Here is a 19,636-nt window from a genome sequence, read left to right as displayed (position 1 = left end):
GAAGAATGTAATATATATATTTTTTATACGTATATATATATATATATATATATATATATATATATATATATATATATATTATATATATATATATATATATATATATATATATATATATATATATATATATATATATATATATATATATATATATATATGATATATATATATATCTATATATATATATACTATATATATATATATATATATATATTATAAATATTGTTTTTTTTGGGGTAAGCAAATTACTTACAGTCTAGTAATATTCAATCATTTACCTTCACTTTAAAAACAAAATTGCAAGTCTCTAGAACAATATCTCGATTTATGGTGAATATTTGAAAAAATATTTTTATTCCCCTCCGCCCGCCGATTCTCGGCAGCGACTCTCCGAAATGCGTAGGTCACATTCTCCTAATATTTGTGCCTTTTCATATTACGCTTATTTTAGAGTTTTATATATGGAAATGTGCGCAAAAACTTGCATATATAAAAAAAATATTGGAAGGTTGTAGCATTTCTCATTTTTGAAATATTTGCATATAAAGTACGATAAGTACGAAAAAAACTACGATCGGTCAAATTTGACTCAACCGAAATGGTCGAAAAAAACAACCGCATTTGTAATATAAAAATCTTACAGTCTAGTAATATTAAATCATTTATCTTCACTTTAAAACAAATTGCAAGTCTCTAGAAAACAATATCTCGATTTTATGGTGAATATTTGAAAAAAATATTTTTATTCCCCTCCGCCCGCCGATTCTCGGCAGCGAATCTCGAAATGCGTAGGTCACATTCTCCTAATATTTGTGCCTTTTCATATTACGCTTATTTTATTTGAGTTTTATATATTGGAAATGTGCGCAAAAACTTGCATAATATAAAAAAAATATTGGAAGGTTGTAGCATTTCTTCATTTTGAAATATTTGCATATAAAGTACGATAAGTACGAAAAAAACTACGATCGGTCAATTTTGACTCAACCGAAATGGTCAAAAAACGCATTTGTAACATAAAAATCTTACAATCTAGTAATTTATTCCAATCATTTGTATCCTTCACGTTTAAAACAAATTGCAAGTCTCTAGAACCAATGATCTCGAATTTATGGTGAATTTTTTGAAAAAAAAATTTTTTTCCCTCCGTGCGCCGATTCTCGGCCAAAAATCTCCGAAACGCATAGGTCACATTCTCCTAATATTTGTGCCTTTTCAATATTACGCTTTTTTTAGAGTTTTATAATATGGAAATGTGCGCAAAAACAAATGCACAATATAAACAAAAAATATTGGAAGGGTTGTAGCATTTCTCATTTTTGAAATATTTGCATATAAAGTACGATAAGTACGAAAAAAACTACGATCGGTCAACTTTGACTCAACTGAAAAGGTCAAAAAACGCATTTGTAACATAAAAATCTTACAGTCTAGTAATATTCAATCATTTATCTTCATTTTAAAACAAATTGCAAGTCTCTAGAACAATATCTCGATTTATGGTGAATATTTGAAAAAAAAAAAAAAATTTCCCTCCGCGCGCCGATTCTCGGCCGCAAATCTCCTAAACGCGTAGGTCACATTCTCCTAATATTTGTGCCTTTTCATGTTACTCTTTTTTTTTAGGAGTTTTATATATGAAAATGTGCGCAAAAACATGCACAATATAACAAAAAATATTGGAAGGTTGTAGCATTTCTCATTTTTGAAATATTTGCATATAAAGTACGATAAGTACGAAAAAAACTACGATCGGTCAACTTTGACTCAACCAAAAAGGTCAAAATACGCATTTGTAACATAAAAATCTTACAGTCTAGTAATATTCAATCATTTATCTTCACTTTAAAACAAATTGCAAGTCTCTAGAACAATATCTCGATTTATGGTGAATTTTTGAAAAAAATATTTTTATTCTTGTTACGCTCGCCGATTCTCGGAGGACCCCCCCGAAAAATCCTCCGAAAACGTCGATAGGTCACATTCTCCTAATATTGTTGCCTTTCAATATTATCGCTTTTTTTTTAGCGGTTTGTATATGGAAATTGTGCGCAAAAAATCATGCCACAATATAAACAAAAAATATTGGAAGGTTGTAGCATTTCTCATTTTTGAAATTATTTGCATATAAACAACTACGATAAGTACGAAAAAAACTACGATCGGTCAACTTTGACTCAACCGAAATGGTCGAAAAACGCATTTGTAATATAAAAATCTTACAGTCTAGTAATATTAAATCATTTATCTTCACTTTAAAACAAATTGCAAGTCTCTAGAACAATATCTCGATTTATGGTGAAATATTTGAAAAAAATATTTTTTTTTTCGTCCCCGCGCGCGATTCCCTCGGCAGCGAATCTCCGAAACTCATAGGTCACATTCTCCTAATATTTGTGCCTTTTCATATTACGCTTTTTTTAGAGTTTTATATATGAAAATGTGGGCAAAAACATGCACAATATAACAACAAATATTGGAAGGTTGTAGCATTTCTCATTTTTGAAATATTTGCATATAAAGTACGATAAATAGGAAAAAAAACTACGATCGGTCAACTTTGACTCAACCGAAATGGTCGAAAAACGCATTTGTAACATAAAAATCTTACAGTCTAGTAATATTAAATCATTTATCTTCACTTTAAAACAAATTGCAAGTCTCTTGAACAATATCTCGATTTATGGTGAATATTTGAAAAAAATATTTTTATTCTGTCCGCGCGCCGATTCTCGGCCGAAAATCTCCGAAAACGCGTAGGTCACATTCTCTAATATTTGTGCCTTTTCATATTACGTTTTTTTTTTTTAGAGTTTTATATATGAAAATGTGCGCAAAAAAATGCACAATATAACAAAAATTATTGGAAGGTTGTAGCATTTCTCATTTTTTTTATATTTGCATATAAAAAAAAAATTAAACAAAAATTCTACATTCGGTCAACTTTAACTCGTCTGAAATGGTCGAAAACTGCATTTGTAAGCTAAAACTTTTACAGTATCGTAATATTCCATCATTTACCTTGATTTTGAAACAAATTGCAAGTCTCTATAACAATATTTCGATTTATGGTGAATTTAAAAAAAAAATTATTTTTTACGTCCGCGCGCTACGAATTCATGCATCATTTTGTGATAATATTTTCCTCTGTGTTGCTTTATTGTTTTACAATGTGTTATATACCAAAATGATTGCAATTTAGTTGCACTTACAACGAAAAAAAAGTAACTTGTTACCTCTAACCGTTTTGTGCACAGCGCGATTTGAATACAATTATATATGAAATTTCGTTTTTGTGCTATCATATATCGCATTATTTATATATGATAATGATAATTTTTTTAATTTCTGAACTCTTAATCTTGAAAACTAAGCGCGCTGTGATTTTTTGAAAAAAAATATTTTTTCCGCTTCTGCGCTCACTCTCAAACCCCTCCGGCATACGGGAGTCATTTCTGGACTCAGCTCGTGTCGGCCTATGAAAGGATCCTTAATATCATTCTTTCTAGGTAAAATTAATCTAAAATTACCAGAGAAAACAAATTAAGAAAATGTCAGTAAAACTGACTCGCTCACTCTTAAAGAAGTGTCGGTATGGTAATAGGGGCGAGTGGGAACACTACCACGAGACATTCACCAATTAGACCTTCCAATCAGAATCCCCACAAGAGAGAGCTGATACCAACGGGCGATGCAGCCGCTACTACTACTACTAGAGGACGCCACGGACAGCAGCGCCCTAGCGGTCATCCTTAATATTTAGCGCTAGCGTCAGACGCATTTTTCTCTGTGCTGTGCAATTTACGAGGATTTATTATCTTCTTCAAGATGGAACGTTCTGCAATCGCAACAGCTAAGTTAAGTGCCTCATAAGTAATGTTTTACCATATTTTTGTCTTCCGGGAACCAGTATTTCCTTCTAATAGGTCATATACGGTTTCCCGGTTGTCTCGTGGCGGCGCCATGCTGCCTCGTTAAGAATTCCCGGTCCTCCATACTGGGACTTCTTATACTTATGGGCTTACCTTTTACGTTCATCGTTTTTACATCGAGTTTTAGCTAGTTTAGCCCCCTTACCATTTCTCTTAGTTTGGTATTTAGGGCTATATATTGTTCCAGCCCAGCATCCCGGCTCTTGCTCTTCATCGGCTTTCGCTGGCTCCGAGTAGGCTTCTGTTCCTCGGAACAGTTTGCCTCCTCCTGGGCTTCTTTTTCTTCTACTAAAAGTGTCTTTTCCATCTTTACGATGTAATTTTATTCTATTTAGGGTGTTAGGCTAGCCTAGGTGCATGTTCCATGTTTTGGTACAGCCTGGTTCACGTGGCCCTCCCACGGTTGTGTTGCTCGCGGCTTAGGCCACTTGCGGTCACGTGTTCCATCGCACCTTACCCTTCCCCTTCCCTCCCTACCAGGTATAGGGAGGTGCTGGGGGACCCCTTGGTTGTCATGACAACCTCAGTTGCCCTCCTCCCTCCCTCTCTGAGGTGGCCAGGGGTTCCTCCCAGCGGGGGTATAGGGCGACCACTCATAGGGTACCGTGTCTCCGAGCGGGTAGTTGTTGAGACGGGGAGGAGTAGGCCACCCCCCCCCTCTCTCTCTCCCGCCGTGTTACACCGAGACCCTCCCCCCCCTTCCCCAGTTGCTCAGCCACCTTCCCTTTCTATAACGAACGGAGCCTTCCGTCGCAGCCGGGGCACCTTTGGTTATAGATTACTGGCTCCGCCAGCGGGCGGGGTGGTGGTCACTACTAGTGGTCGGTTGCTTGCCTACTATATCCTTATATCTCTCCCCCGCTTACCGGAAGGGAGCTTGCTTCTTACCCGGCACTCTTCTAGTAGACGGGTGGAGGAAGGTTTGATATTATTGTATTTTAAGGATATATCATAATGTTACGATGATTTGTTTAATTTTATTATTCATATGCTTACCATCCCGCCATTTTTCGTCGTGGTTTCCTTTTACCACCACTCCTGGTTGGATTCTATCTTTTGTCCCCGCCGTCAGCGGAGCATAGCCTAGGACAACCAACCAACCTTGTTACCACACGTATTATGGCGGGCTCTGGTTTAATCTAACTTTCTCGCTCCGGCACCAGCGGAGCAACTGTTAGACTGTAAGTGTTCTCCTGATACTCATGTATTTTTCCACTTACAGGCTACCAACTGTCAGGTCCCGGCGTGCAACGCGACGTTGTACGACCCCTGCGGCCATGATGAGTGCAGGTCTCACGCTCCTTGTGCCACGTCATTCACGATATGATCGTCTGGCACCCGGAAGCCTGCGCCATCTGCTACGACCTAGTCGGTCAGCTGGTGGAGGGGGGTAAGTCGATTATAGGCTTCTTTATCACTTACTAACAACTCTTAGACATAAGTTTGTTAACCCCGTTCCGCCATTAGAAGCTCATCTCGCCCTTTCTTCCAGGCTACTAGTGTGAGGGAGGTCGCCCTTGCTACCCTGAAAGCGTGGTGGGCGGCTTCAAGGGAAGAACGCCGCCAAAGGCCAGCCGTACATCCTTGATAAGAAGCTGGCCGTCCAGATCTTCCCGGCGGGCAAGTCAACTGGGTACGTTGACCCCTTGTCCGCAGCCCTCTCATAGCCTCCATCCAGCAAGATCTCCAGCAATCTTTCGGGGTCGTAGCTTCTCAGGAGTCGGTCCCGGGACGTCGCTGCCCTGGACCTAAACATCGAGCCGATGGCGGTTGGAGTAGAGGATTTGTTGGTTGAGGTAGGTGTGTCGGGCGCCCAAGGTCTTTCCTTGGGTGTTATCGGATCTTCTCCTGTCCCTTCTTCGAGCGCCTCTTTCCAAGGCTTTGTGGGATCTGAGATCCCTACCCGCTCTCCCGCTCTCTCTGTACCTCCTAAGGTGAAGGGACAGAGAGAACCGAAGACTCTATCTAAGAAGGACTTCTTAGAAGTCGTCTTCGTCTTCTTCGGCTAGGAAGTCTTCGACTTCTTACGCTGACGCGGTGAAGGCCAAGCCGAGCTCTTCTTACTCGAAGAGCTCTAGAAGCAAGGCTTCTAAGGAGAAGGCTCGCGCTCCCGCCGAGCCAGTGCCTTCTCCGGCCTCCACCGCATCCACTCCGGCAACGCCGGTGGGAGGAGCGGGATCCAGCACCTTTGATCCCACTGCTTTCTCAGCAGTGGTGATGCAACAGGTGGTGAGATGGTTGGTTCGCAAGTCTCCGCCCTGGGGACGAAATTTGAGCAGATGTTTGCACAACTGTCAAGCACCCTGTCTCAATCAGGCCAATCCATCCAGGATCTCTCTAACAGGGTTAGAGAGAATGAGGACCGAGTGCTGGGCTATCTCAGGTCCCTCTTCCAGTCTCCCAGGGCCAAGCGCTGGTATTTTCCAGCTCCCGCCATACGACTCTCTGCCAGCTTTCTCTATGGAGAACCCTTGGAGAGTAGCCGCCTACGCTCCATTTAAGGATGGGATGATCTCTATCCCGGAGTGTGGAACTCGAAGGATTGAGGACTTCGAGTTTTATCCTCCGGGTCTGGCGCAGCCTTTCATCGGCTATGCTAGGCTGACTGTAGCGGCTTCTTACTAGGGAAGACAAGATCTCTAGGGAAGATGTTCTCTACAGTAGGGATCAGTGCCCAACGGGAATGGGTTAGTTCACTGCCTTGGAAGGACCCTGGGAGTGCACAAACACTAAGCTCCAAGCCTATAAGAGTCCTTTCACTATTTTTGCGACGGAAGAAGAGGCTTCTCTTCCGTTCGCCACGAAAATAGTTGAGAGGACTCTTCAGGCAGTCCTCAAGGATGAGCCCATGCCACAGCTAAGGGAGGCGGAGTCTACTTCTCCGCTCTTCCCAGCTTTTGGAGAATTGTGGGAGAACTTGCCAGCCACATTCACGCTTGCAAGCTCAAACCGGACTGCGCCATGGACCAGTTCGGTGAGAAGCTTCCAAGACTGCCTGATTCCTTGATTCAGGCGGAGTTTGACGCGCGAAATAGGTTTGGCAGGTCCCTCAATTCTCTAATAATAACAGAAATGGCTGCTCTTTCTTATGCTACAGAACCGCTGTTTAAGGTCTTCCGGCCAAATCCACCCAGCTTCAGACGGTTCAGACAGATGCTTTCGACTTCTTCCAAGCTAGGAGGAATTGCCGAAAGCACGTTCTGCAGGAGTGCACTATTAGGCACGAGCCTAATAGACTCCTGGCTTCTAGCATGTGGGAGCGGATCTCTTCCCAGAATCCGCTGTAAATGAAGTGCACCACGAGGCTGCTAGGCTCAACCAGAGCCTTAGAGCTAGGTGGGGAATTTCATCTAAGAGGAAGCAAGAATCCGCCCCCACTGCTGGTAAGAAACCAAAGAAGTCTGGTAAAAGGTTCCAGCCTTACCAGAAACACCAGCAACAGCAGCAATTTGTCCAGGCCGTCCCGGTTACCCAACAGGGACAACCTGGTAGTTCGAAACAGAACCAGCCCATCCTCCTGCTGTCTCCTCAATCACAACCGTCGACCTCCTACGCAATCTCGCCGGCCTTCAACCCTACGTATGAAGGTCAGAGCTACACTCCCTTTCCCAAGCAGCCGAGAGGTAGGGCGAGAGGCTACTTTTCGCCAAGCGGGGCGCAGGGACAGGGCGACAAGGAGCAGGCAGTTCAGAGGAGGGCGTGGTGGTCAACCCGCCCATCAACAATGAGGCTCCCCAGGTAGGAGGGAGGCTGTTCCTCTTCCGTCACAGGTGGGGGTTCAGCAATTGGGCACAGAGCATAGTGTCCAAAGGGTTGGGTTGGAGTTGGATCAAAGATCCTCCTCCAATCAAATCATTCCACCAAATACCATAAGAGGAATTGACAGATTACGATGAGGAACTCCTTCAGAAAGGAGCTATTGCGAGAGTCAAGCATCTAAAATTTCAAGGTCGCTTATTCAGCGTGCCAAAGAAAGGCTCAACAAAAAGAAGGGTAATCTTAGACTTGTCAAAGCTAAACTCTTTCATTCGTTGCGACAAGTTCAAGATGCTTACCCTCTCGCAAGTAAGGACCTTACTTCCGCGTGGAGCCGTCACATGCTCCATCGATCTTACAGACGCATACTATCATATCCCTATAGCCAGACACTTCCGCCCATTCCTAGGGTTCAGGCTAGGAAATCAGACATTCTCATTCAAAGTGATGCCCTTCGGTCTGAATGTAGCCCCCAGGGTATTCACGAAAATAGCAGAAGTGGTTGTACAACAATTGAGAACTCAGGGAATCATGGTAGCAGCTTACCTCGACGATTGGTTGATCTGGGCACCAACCGTCGAGGAATGTCTCAATGCCACCAAAAAGGTAGTTCACTTTCTGGAACATCTGGGGTTCCAGATAAACAAAACGAAATCCAGACTTACCCCGGAGTCTCGTTTTCAGTGGCTGGGAATCCAATGGGATTTGTCTTCCCACAATCTGTCAATTCCAGTGGCCAAACGAAAGGAAATAGCAAAACGGCAGGCAATTTCTCAAATGCAAGCAAACATCAAGGAGAAACCAGGAAAGAATCCTAGGGTCCCTTCAGTTTGCTTCGGTAACAGATATCCTCCTGAAAGCAAGGCTAAAAAGATATAAATCGAGTTTGGCGATCGAGAGCAAACACCAAATCTCGAGACAAGTTGTCAGTAATTCCACAGATCCTTCGCAATCAACTCCGTCCATGGTCGAAAGTAAAGAACTTAGCCAAGCAGGTACCCCTTCAATATCCCCTTCCAGTGTTAACCATTCACACGGATGCCTCCCTGTCCGGGTGGGGGGGATATTCTCAGTTCAAACAGGTTCAGGGGACTTGGTCAGTTCAATTTCGCCAGCTCCACATAAACGTTCTGGAAGCAATGGCAGTATTTCTTACCTTGAAGAGACTGCTTCCCCCGAAAAAGTCTCATCTAAGGCTAGTTTTGGACAGTGCAGTGGTAGTTCATTGCATCAACAGGGGAGGGTCCAAATCCAAGCATGTGAACCATGTCATGATAGCCATTTTTGCCCTAGCAAACAAACACAAATGGCATCTGTCCGCCACTCACCTGGCGGGGGTAAGAAATGTGATAGCAGACGCTTTGTCCCGGTCAGTACCTCTGGAATCAGAAAATGGTCCCTAGACGACGGGTCATTCCAGTGGATAAGCCGGAGAGTACCAGGTCTCCAAGTAGATCTCTTCGCCTCACAAGCGAACCACAAGCTCCCTTGCTATGTGGCCCCCAACCTGGACCCTCTGGCTTATGCCACGGACGCCCTGTTGTTAGATTGGGATCAGTGGAGAAAAATTTATGTTTTTCCTCCAGTGAATCTTCTCTTGAAAGTCTTAAGCAAGCTGAGGACTTTCAAAGGAATAGTAGCTCTGATTGCACCGGACTGGCCCAAGAGCAACTGGTATCCTCTTCTTCTGGAATTGGGTCTCCGACCTCAACGGATTCCCAATCCCAAGCTGTCACAATCAGTACAAATGAGGACTGTGTTCGCTTCCTCAGGAATTCTTCAGACCCTAACTTTATGGACTTCATGAAGTTTGCGGCTAATAAAGATGCTAATATTGATCCACAAAATATTCTCTTCCTAGAATCAGATAAGAGAGAGTCAACCTTAGACAATATGACTCAGCTGTTAAAAAATAGCATCTTTCCTGAAAGAATCAAACACTACAACCATGACACAGTTAATCTAGCTATATCCTTTTTCAGGTCCTTGTTTGAAAAGGTTTAGCAGCTAGCACTATTACTACTCATAAATCGGCTTTGAAGAAGATCTTTCAGTTAGGTTTTCAGATAGATCTGACTGAATCTTATTTCACGTCTATCCCTAAAGCCTGTGCTAGACTTAGACCTTCTCAAAGGCCTACTGCAGTTTCATGGTTCTTAAATGATGTCCTCAAACTAGCTTCAGATACTGACAACTCGTCTTGTACATTCATAATGCTTCTTAGGAAGACATTATTCTTATTAAGCCTAGCTTCAGGAGCTAGAATTTCAGAACTGTCGGCTCTATCCAGAGATGCGGGTCATGTGGAATTCCTCCCCTCAGGAGAAGTTCTGCTTGCTCCGGATCGTAGCTTTTTAGCTAAAAATGAGGATCCTCTGGCAAGGTGGGCTCCTTGGAAAGTCATCCCACTTCCCCAAGATCCTTCTCTCTGCCCAGTATCAACTTTAAGAGCCTTTCTATCTCGTACATCCTCAAGATCCTCAGGTCCTCTCTTCATGAGAGAAAAAGGTGGTACTTTGTCAGTAAAAGGTATTAGACAACAAATCCTTTACTTTATTAAACAAGCCAATCCTGATTCATTCCCAAAAGCACATGACATCAGGGGAGTAGCCACCTCAATTAATTACTTTCAACATATGAACTTTGAGGATCTTAAAAAGTATACTGGATGGAAATCCCCGACAGTCTTTAAACGTCATTACCTAAAGTCCTTGGAATCTTTTAAATTTTCAGCAGTGCAGCGGGAAACATTGTTTCTCCTGATACTGTATAGTAGTCGTAGTATAGATCCAGGTCTCCTTTCTACCTACCTCAGCCAACATGCCTCACCCTATCGCCATGCTACTCGGATATCCTAGCCTTAGCCGCTGAATCATACCAGTGGATTGTCCCTTATTTTTTTGCTAGGGACATCCACACTTGTACTGTTATTGTACTTCAGTGTACCTACCCTTATTTTTATGCTAGGGTAGGACACAATGTGTTTGTATATTATGTAAATAATTTTCTAAGTAAATCTAATTTGTAAAAATTACACTGCATTGTTATATTTACTGTTTTTACTGTAATTTTAAGTACTTTACATTACTAACTTTCTTTTATGTTACTGTTTAAAATAAGTTAGACTTAAGTACTTAGTTTATATGCTGTAATTGATTTACTTATATTATATCCCTCATTTTACAACTGCTTTTCATTTGTCCCTTTTTTTCCCATCTTGTCTGTTTCTCTGGTACTCTTTCATAGGCCGACACGAGCTGAGCCCAGAAAAGGGATTTTGACGAAGGAAAAATCTATTTCTGGGTGATTGGCTCGTGTCGCCCTATGAACCCACCCTGTATTGCTTGCCCCCCCTGCAGGACAAGATGTTTTTTAGATTAAGGATGACCGCTAGGGGCCGCTGCTGTCCGTGGCGTCCTCTAGTAGTAGTAGTAGCGGCTGCATCGCCCGTTGGTATCAGCTCTCTCTTGTGGGGATTCTGATTGGAAGGTCTAATTGGTGAATGTCTCGTGGTAGTGTTCCCACTCGCCCCTATTACCATACCGACACTTCTTTTTAAGAGTGAGCGAGTCAGTTTTACTGACATTTTCTTAATTTTGTTTTTCTCTGGTAATTTTAGATTAATTTTACCTAGAAAGAATGATATTAAGGATCCTTTCATAGGGCGACACGAGCCAATCACCCAGAAATAGATTTTTCCTTCGTCAAAATCCCTTTTTTTATTTACCGCTCCAGCGTAAGAGGGTTAAACGTCGAGATAAATTTTCTCCCGGGTGCCGATTGGACGTATTAAATGTCGACATAAAAAAGTTTTTTTTTAAAATTTGCAGAAAATACTTATAGGCTCCAGCTGAAAACTTTTGAATCACGTGCCTTGGGGGATGCTGGGAGCTCACGGATCAAGGCGTTGTTTGTTTTCAATCGTTACGCAGGCGCGCAAGCGCAAATTTCTTTGTTATTGCACTAAAAAGTATCAGCAACACATCTCAGAAATTATTTAGTCACTTTGACATAATTTTTGCACCATTTTAAATTAGCCGTTACATGGAGTATTATATATGAAAATGTGCGCAATTTCATGTAGAATAAAACAAAAAGAATACTCATGATTGTAACTTTTATCAGTTTTGAAATATTTTCATATAAATAACGATAAGTGCCAAAATTTCAATCTTCAGTCAACTTTGACTCTACCGAAATGGTCGAAAAACGCAATTGTAAGCTAAAACTCTTATATTCTATTAATATTCAATCATTTACCTTCATTTGCAACAAATTGGACGTCTCTAGCACAATATTTCTATCTATTGTGAATTTATGAAGAAAACTTTTTCCTTACATCTGCGCGGTAACTCTTCCGAGAAATTTTTTCGTGCGATTGTCGTAATGTTTGCACCATCTGTTACATAAAGTTTTGTATATGGAAATGTGCACAATTTTATGCACAATACAACTAAAACAACCCATGGTTGTAGCTTTTATCAGTTTTGAAATATTTTCATATAAATAATGATAAGTGCCAAAATTTCAACCTTCGGTCAACTTTGACTCTACCGAAATGGTCAAAAAACGCAATTGTAAGCTAAAGTCTTATATTCTAGTAATATTCAATCATTAACCTTCATTTTGCGACAAATTGGAAGTCCCTAGCACAATATTTTGATTAATGGTGAATTTATGAAAAAAAAAACATTTTCCTTACGTCCGTGCGGTAACACTTCCGAAAAAAATACGAAATTTTTTCGTGAGATTGTCGTAATTTTTGCACCATTTTAAATTAGCCGTTACATAAAGTTTTATATATGAAAATGTACGCAATTTTATGTAGAATACAACAAAAAATGATTGAAGGTTGTAGCTTTTCTCATTTTTGAAATATGTATTTGCATAAAATCACGATAAATAGAAAAAAAACACGTTCTGTCAACTTTGACTACCGAAATAGTCGAAAAATGCAATTGTAAGCTAAAACTCTTACAGTCTAGTAATATTCAGTCATTTATCTTCATTTTGAAACAAATTCAAAGTGTCTAGCACCTTATTTAGATTTATGGTGAATTAAAAAAAAAAAAAAACTTTCATTCCCTCCGCTCGCTGATTTGCGACTGCAAATCTCCAAAATGCGTACATCGCATTCTCCTAATATTTGCTCTTTTTCATATTAGGCATTTTATAGAGTTTTATATATGAAAATATGCGCAAATTCATGAAGAATACAAAAAAAATATTTGTAGGTCGTAGCTTTTCTCATTTTTGCAATATTTGCATATAAAAAAATATATAAAAATGTCGACATTCGGTCAACTTTAACTCGTCTGAAATGGTCGAAAACTGCAATTCTAAACTAAAACTCTTACAGTATCGTAGTATTTAATCATTTATTTTCATTTTGAAACAAATTGGAAGTCTTCCTAGAAACAATATTTAGATTTATGGGTGAATTTTTGAAAAAAAAAAAAAAAACAAAAAAACATTTTTTTACGTCTCGCGTTATGAATTCATGCATCATTTTGTGATAATATTTTTCTGTGTTGCTTAGATCGTTTTAAAATTTGTTAAATATCAAAATGATTGCAATTTAGTGTACAATACAACATGAAAAAAAATTAACTCTTTAGCTTTAACTGTTTTGCTCACAGCTCGATTGAATACAATTATATATATGAGATTTTGTTTTCGCGCCATCATATATAGCATTATTTATATATGATAAGTGATATTTTTTTTCATTTCTGATAGTTGCATACTAAACTTCAGGCAATGACAAAAAAATGGAGCCAAAAATGAACTCTTAATCTTTAAAACTAAGCGCGCTGTGATTTTTTGAAAAAAATATTTTTCCGCTTTCGGGCGACCTACACTCCAAAACCCGCCTCGGCATACGGGAGACGTTTTGGTTTATAGGGCTTAGGCGTAAGAGGGTTAACAGGTAAGGAACCAACAAGCATCTGCATGGATGCTAGCTCTAAATATATATTTTGTGTTTATTAGATTTTTAAAAGTTATGAGCATATCCATGGGTCCCACCTCCTACAATGTGGGATTCAGCTGTGTAACTACTTGGTAAGTTTCATACATAAAAATGACATTTTTATGATAAAATAAGATTTTATGTATACTTACCAAGTAGTACATGATCAAAGCCCGCCCTCCTCCCCTCACATGGATAATAGGGCATAAACAATTGATTTTCGGACGGTGTTGGTTCCTCACTCCCCTGATAGTGGGCAGGGGGTATGACCATACCAAAACAAACTTGGGCTTCCGCGAATTTCAAAAATTCTAGCTGCCGACGATTTTAGAAACTATTGCTCTGTAACTACTTGGTAGTATACATAAAATCTTATTTTATCATAAAAATGTCATTTTTCTCGGGGACTGTACCTGAAATTTTGATTTCAACCTTTTCTGTTCCGGATGAGGTGTTACTTTAGTATGCTAAGTGAATTGAACATTAACATGGTTATAGTTTGCTGTAATCAAGACTTCAAGTCTGTTTATATAAGACCCGTACATTTGAAAACAGAAGGTGAGAATGAAATGTTTAATTTAAGAGTATTTATAAACCAATGTATAGTACTACATATTTGATAAGGGCTAATGAATATTGTATCAACACTAAGAGTATAGTCAGTACATGATTACAATAATGCCATTGTGAAATAAAATATTAAAGTACTATTACTGTAACTATGTTCAAGTTGGAAAACTTGAACCCAATCATTAAATATTTATCAATCCCCCTTCCAGGTGGATTTAGGGTCTAATTTTAAGTGTCCAACTGACAATGGCACTGTGGCGACAGTTCTTAAAAATCTGAAGCAGTACATGGTATTTGATGGAGAGCCTGTTCCTTTGTGTGTTTTTGGGACGCCAGCCTCTGTCGAGCGAATGATTGGAGCCAAGGATGTGATGTCATGTTTCTCTGAGAAGGTGGACAGGCTAGATGGCCTTGAGCCTTGTGTCACAGATTTTGGTCGACAAATACTAATCGCTCAGGTAATTTGTATTTTCTTTCTATTCTTTTAACTTTAAGAAAACTTGCATGATATTTTGCCTCTTATAGTTGTCATCAGCTTTAAATTGAAAATGGTCTAATTTAAATTATGCTGTAGTATATAATGCAATGAAGGAAAAACTCAATTTTCTGTTGGATATGAAATGTTATTTTCTTCACATATGTATACTTCCAGGATATAATAAAGATCTTTTATCCAAATGGTATGTCACCGGAAAATGGAAATCTACATCATCTATGGTCTAAATACAGACCTGAATTGAAAGGTGAATCACCAGACTATAAAGCAATCAACACGTTTCTGGAAGTAATTGCCCATGGTCATACTGTTGCCTTGACAAATAAGAAGATAGAGTCTATGTTCTCTTATGTTCTTAAGGATAAAATGATGGCAGATTCAAGATTGCTTGAACAAATCTCTGAAGAAGTTGTCAGTAGTATTTGGCCCAGTGTTGACACGGCTTCACTTGACATTGTACGACAGGGAAATGAGCCAGTGAAAGATGGAGGTATGTTTATCTTACTGAAATTTTACATGTTATTCTTAATCTGATAGGTTTTTTGTAATTATTACTGGGGAGTGGATATAAATTTCATGTCTTTTAAATGTTAACTGGGGAAATATTGCATGTGTGATAATAGTGTATATTGTTAGGACTACGTAGTTGAAAAACAGTAGTTCAAATTTCCTTCTTTATAGATTAACTAATAATATAAGGCTTGCAAATAAAAGAATTATTCATCATGTAGATAAAAATATTATTCAGTAAATACCTGACAATATGTATGATAAAAATTCATTCATACGAGGGAGAACAAGGGTTTGCTCAGGTGAACTCCAGTTCATTTTCAAATAGGTGGTGACCCTCAGCCTAAGCTTAGGTAGTCATGGAAACTACCAAGTAAACTGGATAAACTTTAGGTACCGTATATACTCGCATATCATGCGACCAGCAAATTTTCACCCTTAAAAAATTATTTTAACACGTATCTTATGTATCATGCAAGTTGAATTTACGAGACCAAATAACAATGGGCTAACCTCTCTTTCTCCTCTTTATCTATTCCATTTTTTTAGTTAGGCTAACCCCTTTTCCTCCATCTCTTAATGCATACCATCTTCTAGTTAAGTTTAAAAAAGTGAAAGAGAATGCCAAAAGTATCGGTAGTAATGATATATTTGTTTGGAAAATGCATACAGCCAGAAACAGCTGATTTGCTAAGAACAACCAATCTGATAACAACAGCCTTTTTGCTTGCATTTCAACCATCATACGATAGTAAAAAATTACCATAGTTATGTTACAAATGACGTTAAAGAGAATAGGACTGATATATTTTTACATTACTGGTAGTAGTCGACTTACTACCGCAATTGGTTATGACCAACCAGTCACAAATCGATTAGGATGTAAGTCGGCCTGTGTTGATTTTCCGTAAGAATATTATACTAGCCTAGCCTACACTAGGGTAATGAGTACCATCTTTACATATAGGGTAAGGTAGCCTAGCCTACACTACACTGCATTATACATATATGGTATAGTAATTATTAATTACAGCTAATTCTCTAGGTTCAGTGCACATTGGTTTATGATAATTCAGTACAGAGAGAAATTGAATAATATTGAACAAGTTAGCCTCGTGTATACGATGATGATATTGTGGTACATATATCGTATATATACAAATACAGTAGCCTAGCCTTCAGTATACTGTATACTACATATACGATATAATTTAGTAATTTATTAATATAAGCCAATTTTGGAGTTTCAGTGGATTCTGACTATGTATTACATATCACTGTAGAAAAAAAATGGACACGAAATGGGAATCAGCTTCGGACCAACATCGGCATACCTAATTGAGCGATGGTCAGGCTGCTGACGGCTAGTATATTTACGAAATAAAAACAATGAATATGCATCTTTTCTGTGATTCTTTTCAAAAGTTATACAATGCAGTATCCAATAATATTGTATGTATTCTCATATTATATCATAAAATACTAACAAAGCAGTCAGTGTTTTGGATTACAAATCAGCTGATGGCAAATAAGAGTTTATTTCTCCTTATTTAACTGAATTTGGAGCGAATTGCATTCTAGTTATCATAAAATATCTAGATACTTTACTTATATAAGACAAGGTAATTTGTCATTTTACTACTTGTTTTTAAGTCAAAATATGAATTAGATATGTGCCGTGAACTAAAGTATTTTTTTTCGTTAACAGATTGCGTTGAACTAAATTGATTTTTTTTTTTTTCGTTAACAGATTGCGTTGTGGGCTTGTTTATTGTGTAAAAATATTACGTGATTCCGTTTGCTATTTTCACTTCATTTCATTGTAGCACGAACCTTTACTGTTACGTTACTTATCTTTTGTCGGCGTGAACACAACAGTAAAATGTGTTTTTTTCAATTCCTGAAGTTTTGATTAAAATGATTTTCACTCAATTTTATCTACGATTGTGTTTGATGGCGTAAGTTTACTGGAGTTATATCTTTGCTGCCAATGCACGATAATAGTACTACATGTATATGGATGAAACTCGCAAACTTCGGTATAGTACCTTCAAACTCGACCATAAACAAAATGGGAGAAATGTGTTTTAATCAAAATTATTGGGCATGAAAAGAACAAGTTTTACTGATTTCACTTCAATACAAGATAACTATGTAAAGCTCGTAGTATTCTGATGAGATAAAGTGAAAATGTTGAACGGAATCTGTTGATTTTTGTTTACGCAATAAATATGCCCTCAGCGCCATCTACTAATGAAAAAATAACTATGGTAAATTGCGTTCACAAACAATACGTTTTTAAGTGATATTTCCACTTGAAAACACTGTATAACATAAAATAACCTTGTCTCATATAGATAGAGTATCTTGAGATTCATTTGCACTAACTAGAAGCAAGAAAGTCGCTCTGTTTTGAGTTCAACACAGCAAAACAAACTTACTCGCAATTGCCCTCAGCTGATTTTCAAACCAAAACATGATTGCTTATGTTTGTATTTTATAATACGAACAAATAGTAATATGAAATTACATATAATAATATTGAATGCAGTGAAGTAAAACATAACTTTTTAAAAGATCCATGGAAAAGATGCATCTTCATTATGTTTGTATTTTATCAAACAATACTAATATATGATTATTACATACTCGAATTACATATCTCGGGTAAGATGAGACCCCGCTAAAATCAGCTCCAAAATTAGGGCTTCAAAAGTCACATGATACGCGAGTATATACGGTAATTCCCAATAAAATGGCCTTTACCTCAGCCAGTTCATAATTGGTTTAAAATACTGTAATAAAGGTTTGATGTGCTTCACTGATTTATTAATTAAATTTATTAATGACTGACTTTTTGGACCATTAAATTGTCAGGTTTATGTTGTTTTTTAAGATCAGTTTCAGGAATATTTGTTTTATTATATAATGCATGGTTTTGTTATTGAATAAGTCACCCTTGTTTTTCTATTTACAGAATGCTCTTTTGGTGATTGCGTCAATTTTCATGACAAGGCACGTCTACCTTGCTCAGAACGCTGTGGCCGTCCTTTTAATTTTTGTTGTAGGAAACCACTTAATGACGGCCTGATTGAGTGTGGTCGAAGAGAGAATTGCCCAAAGGGAGGATGGTTTCATCTCAACAAGAAATGCTCAGGTTTATCAGATGCTCCTGAAGGTAAGTAGTCAAAGGTGTCTTGGAGTAAAATGTTTAGTATAATATTACTGAAGTGTATATGTACTGTGTTTTGTTTTAACAAAGAAATATGTATTTGATTTAGAAAGAAGTATATGTTGATAATTCGAAATATAGCTATAGTTTAATATGGTATCTGAAGAATAATCTGTGGCTATTTCAGTTGTTTTGTTAAGAGGTCTAACCATGTCTTTACATATACACAGGCACACTATTTTGTAAGCTCAGAATCAGCCTGTAAAAATGTTTCACTGTTGATGAAAAAATGAAATGAAATTAATCTGGAGCTGAAATTTTACTTTCTCAACAGTGAAGTGTAATTGTGCTATTTTTCATCGGAAAAGATGCATTTTTTTGTCCTTACCACGAATAAAAGCCCCAAATAGTATTTTGAACTGTCATATAATTGCACCAGAGAAAGTTTTAATGCATGCAGGTTTGGCTGTGAATAATTTTTTTTATTGGCTGCATTTAGGATATAATTTTGTGGTATGCAAAAGTTTTATGTTCGTGACCTAAATTGAATGGTATATATGTAGTATATGGGTTGTAATCCTTTTCTACAGATGAGTGGTTGTGCAGTGCATGCTTATCCAAGACAGAATCGAAGGAAATCATGGCTAGCCCAGATCTAATTTGGGAGTATCATCGAGGCTTACTGTGGTACTGTCTCTTTTTTACTGTAGCTCAGTCAGCTGAAGCACAGGGTAATGGCTGGTTGTTACATGCTGTCTGGAAAGTGTGTATGCCATTATTTGAAAGCCGTGGTCATGTCCAGTACTTGCAACAAGGGTATTCATACCTGTCTGGTAAGTTATTTGCTGCTTTTGTAAGTGCAGTTGTGTCTTTTCATACTTCAGAGGTATGCTTGGTAGAAGCAACTGTATTTTTTCTGGACAATCTTACATTAATTTCTTGTTGGTTCTTAATGTAGTGAGAAATATTAAGATATGGTAAGACTTCAGATTGGAGAGAAATTGAGAAAAATCCTAAAAGTGGAGAAAGTTGTGAGATGCATGACCGAGTATAGCGGGGATTTAACATTTTTGAATAATAAAAAGTTAAGGAAATAAAGTGACATAAATTTCCCTATGGCATACACAAACTGTATTATTTTACTAATACTTTTCCTTGTGTTGGCACTTTTGAGAGCTTGTTAGTCTTAGAACAGACTCTCTGAGGTCTTACATCATCTTTAAGTGTGG

At 38.3% G+C, this 19,636-nt stretch overlaps 1 protein-coding gene across 1 annotated transcript in view; it reads left to right on the top strand.

Annotated features, from left to right (window-relative positions):
* LOC135206032 (uncharacterized) overlaps positions 1-19,636 on the top strand; it is a 257,788-nt gene that overhangs the window by 226,278 nt on the left and 11,874 nt on the right. Inside the window, exons 9-12 of the mRNA XM_064237203.1 lie at positions 14,439-14,687; positions 14,882-15,215; positions 18,213-18,413; positions 18,998-19,240. Coding sequence (XP_064093273.1) covers positions 14,439-14,687; positions 14,882-15,215; positions 18,213-18,413; positions 18,998-19,240 — 1,027 coding nt within the window. The remainder of the gene's footprint in view (positions 1-14,438; positions 14,688-14,881; positions 15,216-18,212; positions 18,414-18,997; positions 19,241-19,636) is intronic.

The sequence above is a fragment of the Macrobrachium nipponense genome, chromosome 29 (genome assembly GCF_015104395.2).
Source record: "Macrobrachium nipponense isolate FS-2020 chromosome 29, ASM1510439v2, whole genome shotgun sequence".
NCBI lineage: Eukaryota > Metazoa > Arthropoda > Malacostraca > Decapoda > Palaemonidae > Macrobrachium > Macrobrachium nipponense.
This window is presented reverse-complemented; position numbering and strand designations above follow the sequence as displayed.